The 10,547-nt window shown below is 32.2% G+C and overlaps 1 protein-coding gene across 2 annotated transcripts; it reads right to left on the bottom strand.

Annotated features, from left to right (window-relative positions):
* Window positions 1–562: 562 nt before the first annotated feature.
* On the bottom strand, window positions 563–3,834 carry LOC109808506 (aldehyde dehydrogenase family 3 member H1). Of its 2 annotated transcripts, none has more exons than XM_029273677.1 (11): window positions 3,817–3,834; window positions 3,199–3,440; window positions 2,922–2,990; window positions 2,741–2,837; window positions 2,430–2,636; window positions 2,177–2,292; window positions 1,972–2,076; window positions 1,719–1,891; window positions 1,513–1,603; window positions 1,069–1,218; window positions 563–962 (listed from the first exon to the last, which is right to left on the bottom strand). In XM_029273677.1, exons 2-11 carry the CDS (start codon window positions 3,427–3,429, stop codon window positions 729–731), a joined length of 1,473 nt encoding a protein of 490 aa, XP_029129510.1. In that variant the 5' UTR covers window positions 3,430–3,440; window positions 3,817–3,834; the 3' UTR covers window positions 563–728. The 2 variants fall into 2 exon arrangements, with proteins under 2 accessions (XP_029129510.1, XP_029129509.1); XM_029273676.1 differs by lacking the exon at window positions 3,817–3,834 and adding an exon at window positions 3,517–3,544.
* Between the last annotated feature and the right edge of the window lie 6,713 nt (window positions 3,835–10,547).

Raw genomic sequence — 10,547 nt, 5'->3', positions numbered from 1 at the left:
GCTCTATTATTATAATTTTCAAACAAATAAAGTAGATAAAAAATAATATTAATGATGAAAATACACAATACTAATAAAATATAAACCAGTAATGTAATACTATAATTTTATAAAAATTAAAAATACTAAAATAATAATTTAATAATAGTCTAAAATCTAGAATAATAAAAAGTAACATTATAAAAAATAAACATAGTAAATACCAAACATAAAAATAAATTATTTCTCTTCAAAAAAAATTTCCATTTCTCTTGAATCAAATTCTTAATTCTGTTTTATTTTATTTTATTATCTATTTTTATTCGGTTTTCTTTTTTTTGTTTTCATTCACTTATTTATTTTTCTTTCTTATCAAACAAATGGAGTGTAAAAGTTATGTACTTTAATTTATTTTAGCCGATATAGGATTGAGACATGTTTTATCCTTTCGTGTAGGCATGTTACGTGTCCTACTACTACATATAATTATATATAAACACAGTATCACAACTTGCGTAGCCTCTCAAAGGACACATTAGCCACATTACGACCACATGAATCTTAACATAGTCACAAAGAAAAGTAGCAACAATTAATTTTCTATTTCAGTCACAACTCACAATTCTTTCTTATTGGTATTTCCTTTAAAAACAATAATAATAAATAAATAAGCATGCTAAATACAAAATAACCAGAACGAAAGATAAATTATTACATTAACAACAGCCAGATTCCAAAACGAATTAAAGTTAGGACCATCCGAAAAGAGCACGAATTATGCCAATGATACTCCCACCAATGAGAGCCTTCATCAATCTCAGCTTTGTATCCGTGTATGGTGGATACCTTAATGAAGCATCACCAGCAAAACTGCGATAAAGAACAGCCTTTTTGTGTGTAAAAGCATCAAAGGAGAACTTCCCGTGGTATGCACCCATTCCACTCTCCCCAACTCCCCCAAATGGCAATGTATGAACCACAAGCTGCACCAGGAAAACCAAAACACACATGAAAAATGTTCAAATTTTTAATTGATTCTTAACACAAACTAATGCATTCATGGAAAAAATTTAAAAGAAAAAATATTACATGTAAGACAGTGTCATTGACGAGCAAACCCCCGGCAGAAACATTCTTTACGAACTGCTCCTTGAACTTTTTGTTGTTTGTAAATATATATGCAGCGAGGGGCTTTGATCCTGAGTTGATCACATCTATACTTTCTTCCACTTTATTGACCTACTCCAAGCAAGAAAGTATATATTATAGTTGATCTTCCATCGCTTTAAAATTAAAAGAATCAAATAAAGTTTATTGCTGAGAACTTTTTAAATTGCAAAAATACACGCTAGTTTAATATTTAACTTAAAACCTTTGTAAATATTTAAGTTTTCCCAAGATATCTAATTGCAGCTTAAAAACATGTTTAAAATCTATGGATACACAAATAATGGAAAAGTAATGAAAGAACACAAATAAAATTCGAAGAAGAAAATATCATATAAAAAGTTCCTTATGTGACTATATTTATACCGTGATGATGGGAAGTAATGGACCAAATATCTCTTCACCCATTATTAGAGAATCTTGAGGAACATCCAATAAAACAGTGGGAGCGATCCTTCTGCAAATTTGGGACAATAAGAAAGCCAAAGTCATGATCTATTGCATGTCTTTAAATACAAAATTTCTCTATCTATGAGGTTAATTTTAATTAAAAATAGATCAAGTGAGCTTACAATTTTTTTTCATCCTTTTCACCTCCATAAGCAATCTTGCCAGAAACCTTGTCATCATTCAATAGCTTTGACAACCGAGCAAAGTGGTTGGAACTAACAATTCGAGACAAATCTTCTGATTCTAACGGGTTTTTTCCATAACAATTTTCCAATTCAGTCTTTAGGACATCCACCTAGAAATAGGAGACATCACACATTAAATAAACAAAGACATGGATTCAAAATCTCTAATTACACAGCGAAAATTTCATACCAACTTGGGAGCACAATCTTTTGTTGTTATAATATAATCTGGAGAAATGCATGCTTGTCCATTGTTCAGTCCCCACTTTCCAGAAATTATTCGCCTAGCTGCGACCTGTGAATACAAATTAATTTAAGTCAATTAATGATGAGTTTGAAAGAGGTTAGTTCAGGTAATAGCAAGTAATTTGTAAAAGTAAAGGCTTGAGCAACACCTTCAAATTGATATTTGAATCAACAACAACCGGAGATTTTCCTCCAAGCTCTAGCACAACTGGTGTAAGGTGTTTTGCAGCAGCAGTCATCACTATTCTTCCCACTTTTCCATTACCTAAAACAGTTGTATATAACTTGAATAAGATAATTCATCTTATATATTCTCATGTTATTTTATATTCAAATTATATATCCATTTATAAAAGCAGATGAATTGTAAAGAAAATTAGAATAATGACAAAGAAGAAAAACCTGTGTAGAAAATCTTGTCCCATTTTTGCTGCAATAATGCAGTTGTTTCATCAACTGCCCCCTCGACAACTCTTATAAATGAGTTATCCATATACTTCTCAATCAATTTCGCTAGTAGGGATGATGAGGCCGGAGCAATTTCTGATGGTTTTAAAACCACAGCATTACCAGCTGCTATAGCTCCAACAACTGGATCGAGGGACAACACTGGAAACACAGGTAGGTATTAATTTATTATAGATTTTAAAAGAAGACGAAAGAAATCACTAGAAAAGTCTTTAAAACTCATAGTCAAGTAAATGTTAACATACAAATTGGATAGTTCCATGCAGAGATGACCAACACAACACCCAGCGGTTCAGGCACTATTTCAGCTGAAGATGGAAAAGTTGAGATTGAAGTTTTGACCTGAAATAATAAATAAATAAATAAGGTGACGAATTATATAAACTTTATTATTTCTTTCTCAGCGGATGAAATATTGAAATTTACCTTTTCTGGCACCATCCAATGCTTCAATTCCTTCAGTATGACTTCACATGAGTTTTTAAACATACCAACCTGCAAGATAAATTACAGTTAAGAGTAGAGGGAAAATACGATATTAATTCAACGCAGTTGTATTGATTACACAAAGAAAACTAGATACTTTAATTTGTTCCACATATTATATATGTTTAGCTGCAAATATTAATTACAAGTCTGAAGTGTTTCAAATTATTAAGAGAAGAGCGTAGCCCCACACACACACATATATATATATATATACCTCGTAGACGACAGTTTCGAGTGGAGGCTTGGCTAGGTCGGAACGAAGAGCATCGACGATTTGGTCCTCGTTTTCAACAACCGCCTTCAATAGTGCCTTCACCTGCGACACTCTCCACTCATAACTTCGCGTCCTTCCAGACCCGAAGCTCTCTCTCAGCTCCTTCACCAGAAACGACGCCGCTTCTGCGTCGAACACCTTCTTCTGTGACCCTGACTCTGCACCCGCCATTGTAATTGTTCCTGAAGGATCGTGAATCGGGATTCAAAATTATAGGATAGTTGAAATGAAATTATAGAGCACAGTACCGTTAATTACCATATACCAGCATGTATATAAATATATATATATATATATACACACGATTACAATTAGGATAGATACGCGATTAATGACGTAAGGATTGCGTGAAGGGGATTACAGCTATATAATCAACTATGTAAGAGAATATGCAATAGAATTGCTTATAAGCAATCACCCTAAAATTAGTTCTGATTCACTTTATGGATTATTTAAATTTTAGCAGAATTATTTTTACAAATAATTCTATTAAAATTTAAACAACTAAAAAGTGGGCCAAAACTGATTTAATAGTCACAAAAATTACTTATAATCAACCTCTATTAGATGTTCTAAGGAACACAACTCATGGCGGCTTCAGCTTCGTGGCATGCGTGGGAATGGATATTTGAACTTTTTGCAAAAGTTGGTGCTCTTGTGTTCACATTGGATGTACAAATGAAAGTTTTTATTTGTTTCCAATTTTTTGACGTTAAGAAATCCGATTAGGACAACTGTACCTAATAAAGTACAATACAAACACGTTAGAGTCTTTTTCGCCCAAATAAATAAAATTAAATTAAAAATACACGAAATAAATTAAAAAAAAATTATTAAAGCAGGTGATTTTTGACGTATAAGAACACACGTGACATAGAAAGCGCAGGGAAGGCCCTTCCCCAAACGCATTCAATGGATGACGTGGCGTTGAAACAAAGAGCGCAGGGGGTGATGCGTTTTGAAAATTGGAATCAAGTGATCTCACAGTCTTGGATTACTTTTGTTTTTTTCTTCACTTTCTTTCATTCTCTATTGCTCGCTGATGAAGCAGTGCTGCGGTGAATAACTAAGCGTGCTCTGCCTAGTTTTCAAAGTTTGTGTCCTTTCAAATTATCAAAAGGATGAAAAGAAAAATCCATTTTTAATTAGATTATTGTTTCCACATCATATTAATAAGTCAATAAATAATTACTTCCCTTTAAGTGAATTTTTTACTGGAATAATATTTTTTTTTTTTAAATTACAAGAATGATCACTGTGCAGGATTATTTACCAAGATAGAACCATTTACTGTTCAAGCTCAGAATTTGATTCCTCGGGAACCGAATTCTGAGCCATCAAAATGTAATTTTTTTTGTTTTTTCAACTCGGAATTCGGTTCCCGGGGAACCGAATTCTAAGTTGGTTTTAATTTTTATTTTTTTTTTCGTGTCTGGGGCAAATGTGGGCTGATGTGGGAAGCGGAACAGCCCAGACACGAAAAAAAAAAATTAAAACCAACTCAGAATTCGGTTCCCGGGGAACCGAATTCTGAGTTGAAAAAGCAAAAAAAATTACATTTTGATGCTCAGAATTCGGTTCCCGGGGAACCGAATTCTGAGCTTGAACAGTAAATGGTTCTATCTTGGTAAATAATCCTGCACAGTGATCATTCTTGTAATTTTTTTTTAAAAAAATATTATTCCAGTAAAAAATTCCCTTTAAGTCTTTGTTAACTTTTTTTTTCCCTCTAAAATTTGCCGTCCTTTTGTCTCTCTTTTATTTGTAAAATTAATTTTAAAACCCTCAAATCTTCTTCTACTACTACATATTGGCATTTATATCATTCTATCTATTTTATTTATTTAAATAAATATTTAAAATTTGAACTGTTACACAATAAGGTGCTCCCCAATTTTTATAACAATTAATATTTTAATATGTGCATCATATGCCAAATAGTTATTGTATTTAATTAAAATTTATAATAAATTATATATAAATATATTGTACATCTAATTATATAATTATATTTAAAATTATATTTTAGATTTAAGATAAATAAATTTATTTTCTTTAATAATATTTTCTATATTTATCAGAATAAATATTATTTTTAATTATTGATAATTTATTTTAAATACATTAGAATTTAATTTATAAATAAATATAGTAAATAAGAATAAATTAGATAAGATGTTTAATTTTTTAACACTTTTATTAAAAAAATAACACTTAAAAATATTCTCATACTTAAAAATATCTTTATCTTTAATTCATAAGAGTCGATTAATATAAAAAGCGCTTTTAACATGAAGCAGTTCAACCAATTCCTCACCCCATAAAGTAATAATCTGCAAAATAAATTTTTTTTTCTTCTGTTATAAATAATAAATATAAACCGTTAATTATTATAATATTAAATCTAATAGTTAAGAATAATGTTTCATCTATGTACCACATTCTTTATACTTCATGTTAGGATTTTCGTTAAAGAATCTAATAATTATTTCATCTATTACTATTTTTCCTTTTTCAGAAAAAACAACTTTCGATATTGCAAGGCCACCGTTCATTTGCCATGTTTGATATGCCTGGAAGTTTAAACATTATCTACCTAGAAGTTTCTCCGACATGTAAGGTCTACTTCTTCCACGTGTTAAATGCATGAAAACTTCTTCGTACGTGCCTACACACTTACTCAAGAAAATGTAAATTAGATGATAATGATTGGTCATTGGTGCATTGGATACACTCTACCAGCAAAAATTAAGGGAGTGTATTGAATTAAGATTTTAAAGAATTTTTTTAGTTAAAAAAAATCTTGTAGATTTTAAAAGATTTTGCAAGATTTTCATGACTTTTAAGATTTTGCAGGATTCTACAAGACTTAAAATCAGGATTTTAAATGGATTCTGCAAGACTTTTAAATTAGGATTTTAATGGATTCTGTGGGATTTTGTGGAGTTTTGACATTTGATAAGATTTAAAAAGAATTTCATACATTCAAATTTAAAAAGAGTCAAGGACAAAAATAATAAAAAAATAATAATGTCTAGATAAATAATAATAATAATTCTCCATAATATCCTATCCTTTTTTTATAGCATCCACTATCAATTGTAAAAATTCATCGGAATCCTCCTTGGTCCAAGCTTCATAGTTTTCTTTCTCTTTTCCTTTTTATTTATTATTTCCTTGTGAATCTCCCATTTGAATTACTAAAACAATATATGTTGAAAACTAGTTATATAAATAATTATGGATAAGAGACAAAATCAATAAAATTATATTATTATTTTTAGAAACACATCGATCATACAAGATCGAATATATCTTAGCTATCCAAATGGATCAAATACCTCAGTCATTATAAAAAAATGTAAAAACGGAAATATAGAAACATAAGATAATTTTTTATATAAAAAAAATCAGTATATTCGATACTGAAAAAATATTTAGATATATAATTTTTTTTATATAAATGGAAGTATTTAGATATAGAGAATATATATATATATATATATATATATATATATATTATTTTAGTTATATATTATATGATAATTTTTAACGATATTTATAAATATAAATTGTGAGACCCTACCCTTAGCTGACCACACTCCCCCTCCCAACTCTCACTCTAACTCTCCCTTTCACTCTCTTTTCTTCCTTCATTCTCATTTGGGCTGATTTCACTTTGGTTTCTTGGATTCAAGGTGGTAGTGTGAAGTGATTAAGGTTGCTAGCTGAACATTTGGGGGTTCCTCTTCTTCTCCGACTCTTCTCTCTTCTCCGTTCATCAATCATCTCTTCCCGGAAGCTCGGATTTCTTTACCGAGGTAAGGGAAGTTAGTATTTTAGCTACGTTTTTGGCTGGAAAATGGGTTTAAGAACTCAGCTGACTGCTGGTGTTTGATTGTGTTTGGCTGAGTTGCTGGAAAAATTGGGGTTTTAATGTGACACCCTCTACCCCATTATTAATATACAACAAATGTAACAATAAAATAGTTCTTTTCTTCTTATTGGGTAAATAAAATCTTTCATAGTTTAATAACATCTTTCATGTATAAAACAATTGTTTCAAATATTATAAGGTAGAAGATTCACATTCGTAACTCATAAATCATAACTCCAGTGTAAAAATTATAAAAGAAAAGAAGTTAAGATTTTCAATACAATTTAGTGTAAAACAAGAAATCATATATATACAAATAATAATAAAGGAAATATAAATTAACTCCAGTAAAGGTGGCAGTGCCTCCTGGTTAGGAATTAATTTATACTCCCAAATCATATAATAAAATATAACAAAAATGTACATCTTGGTCTTTTATCAAGAACGTTCAAATTACAATTCTTAACATATATTTTCCTTGAATTATACATGTTATCTACGTTATCTCTTCGTTAGAAATTACCAAAGAAGAGAAACTAAAGTTATAAAATAATAACATATTAAACTAAAAATAACTATGCCCCGATGTCACATCCTATCAGAGCATGCCCAATTGAAGCCTTTAAGCCTCATCACCAATATCCCCATGATGCTGATTATCTGCAACATAATTTAAAACATATACAAAAACAACAAGGGAGTGAGAAACATCTCACTCAGTTTCAGGTGAAGAATAAAGGTTAGATAGCACCCACACACACACACCACAAATATAAGTCACATGTAAACAATACACATACATCATCAATATTACAAATACATTCATTTATCATGCAATGATGTCATGGACTCATCTCATAAATGCATGCATGTGGCGCCATACGGAAGTTTCACATATCATCACTGGTGACCCAAAGGTACACCTGGTTACATCACTGGTGACCCTAAGGTACACCTGGTTACATCACTGGTGACCCTAAGGTACACCTTGTTAGCATGTTACATCACTGGTGACCCTAAGGTACACCTTGTTAGCATGTTACATCACTGGTGACCCTAAGGTACACCTTGTTAGCATGTTACATCACTGGTATGCGGCCTCAGCGGCACACCTGGAATAATATATGCGTATGATGCATGCCATACCATCATAATCTCATTGACTCAATATTTAACTTGTTACATAATTTCATCATGTCCTCATTTGTCATAGTCTCATAATCACATGTCTCAATAGTCCATTCATATGTCTCATGTCATTTGTCCATATTTCACAAGGTCGTGTCATAAATACTCCTCATAAGGTTCGCATAGGAATTCACAGAGATCCAGAGAGCATTCTTTTTCATATTAAAACTCATTTAGTATTAACATTAATTTCATATTCATTTATTACTTTCAACAAAAACAAAGGTAGAGTAAATAGAAAATCAGACAGAACAACGGCACTTTCAACAAAAACAAAGTAGAATAAATAGAAAATCGGACAGAACAACGGCACCTTCAACAAAAAGCAAAGTAAAGTAAATAGAAATTTAGACAGAACAACGGCACCTTCAACAAAAAGCAAAGTAGAGTAAATAGAAATTAAACAGAGTAACGACAAAGGATTGAGGGCCAATCCGACAAACAACTATCCAACAATTATCCCCACACCCCTGAGCGAGGTTCTCACTCCCCCCCTTACCTGGATAGGCGGAGTTGGAACTTGGGCATGGTCTCCTCCTCTGGATCCCCTTTTTCTTCCCTCTCTTTCTTTCTTTCTTTCTTTCTTTCTCTCTCTCTCTCTCTCTCTCCTCTTTCTCTCTCTAAGATTTTCACTTCTTCTCCTCTGTACCAAATTTTCACCCCCCCTGCCCCTATTTATAGGCCTCCTGGCGCAACCGGAACGGCCGTACTGATTTCGGAACGGCCCGTTCCGGATCCTTCAAACGTGGGCAAATTTCTCAACTGGAACGGCCCGTTCCAAAACCGGAACGGCCCGTTCTCAAAAAGCAGAACGGCCCGTTCTGAAACCAGAACGGCCCGTTCTCAAACTCAGTAGAACAGCCCGTTCTCCCTCCGGAACGGCCCGTTCTCCTTGTTGGAACGGCCCGTTCTGGGCCCGTTCCCAACCTAAAATTTTAGCTTATTTTAAATGCTCAGAACGGCCCGTTCCACTTTCGGAACAGCCCGTTCCGAGTTACTCAAATGCCCCTAATACCTTTATAAAATTACGAAAATGCCATCAATAATTACGAAAATGCCATTACTAATAAAAATATCCTTTTAAGGAAATTGGGGTGTTACAATTCTCCCCTCCTTTTATAAATTTCGTCCCCGAAATTTACCTGAAAACAAAAATAGATAAGTTTCTCGCGTCTTGCTTTCTAACTCCCATGTAGCACTTTCTTCAAAATTTCCTTATTGATGTACAACTCTATCAATCTCTCCAAGAAATGTCTAATGTTAATAAGTTCAAGGTGAGCAGACCTGGTAAGCCTATCCATTAAATCAAATAAGATCAAATTTCTTAAGAATATCATACATAACTACAACTAAATCCATAGATACAGAATCTTATTTTCAAATTAGGCTGTCTAAAGGTTGTATTAAATCTGAAAGTTTTTGGTGTTCTACCTTAGCTTTCTAACATACTAAGCAAGCATACACAAATTCCTCCACTTCCTCCGTCATCTTAGGCCACCAAAACATCTTCTTAAGATATTGATACATCTTAGTAACTCCTAGATGAATACTAAGACTGCTCTTATGACCTTCTTCCAAGATTGCTCTCTTAAGTTCTGGCACATTTGGAATATACAACCCATCCTTAAATCTCAACACTCCATCCACTTACTTTCTACACCTTGATTCAACTTCTCTACTTCTCTTTAGACCATCATGTTTCCGCTGCGCCACTCTGATACATTTCAGTAACTCTTAAATAAATGCTAAAAATATTCTTATGTCCTTTCTCTAAGATCATCTTTCTTAATTTTGGGTTTACTAGGCACATAGATTATATCCTTGTATCCCGAAACACCATCAACTTCCACTTGTAAAAGGCTATTTATATTCCTATCAATCTTTTTCACTTGGGTCACTAAGAAAGAATCTAACTCCTGAGTCTTCTAATCTCATTATTAATCTTTTCAACATATTCAATTCAATGTTCCTAAGGGTGAGCTCACACATCATGCTTAAGTTTCTAATCTACTCAATCAAACTCAACCCTTATATCATCAAAATGATAGATAAATGTTCATCCTACTCAGGACATTTGTCACCATATTAGTTTAACTTGTATAATCTTCTCCAATGATTAGGCACCTAATTGTAAGTTCACTATGTACTCATACTCGGTCTTCAAGTCTTACCACTTTATTTATACTCCAAGAAAACTCTTATTCACTATCTTGTCCTATAATCT

The sequence above is a fragment of the Cajanus cajan genome, chromosome 6, assembly GCF_000230855.2.
Source record: "Cajanus cajan strain Asha chromosome 6, NIPB_CcT2T_4, whole genome shotgun sequence".
Lineage (NCBI taxonomy): Eukaryota > Viridiplantae > Streptophyta > Magnoliopsida > Fabales > Fabaceae > Cajanus > Cajanus cajan.
Note: the sequence above shows the minus strand (reverse complement) of the source record. Positions and strands in the feature narration are given on the sequence as shown.

Coding starts and splice junctions, on each gene's coding strand:
- LOC109808506 (XM_029273676.1), bottom strand. Junction 2,637..2,740: donor TGCATGGAACTATCCAATTT/GTATGTTAACAT, acceptor CTGTGTTTCCAG/TGTTGTCCCTCGATCCAGTT. Junction 1,604..1,718: donor GAAAAGGATGAAAAAAAATT/GTAAGCTCACTT, acceptor CCAAATTTGCAG/AAGGATCGCTCCCACTGTTT.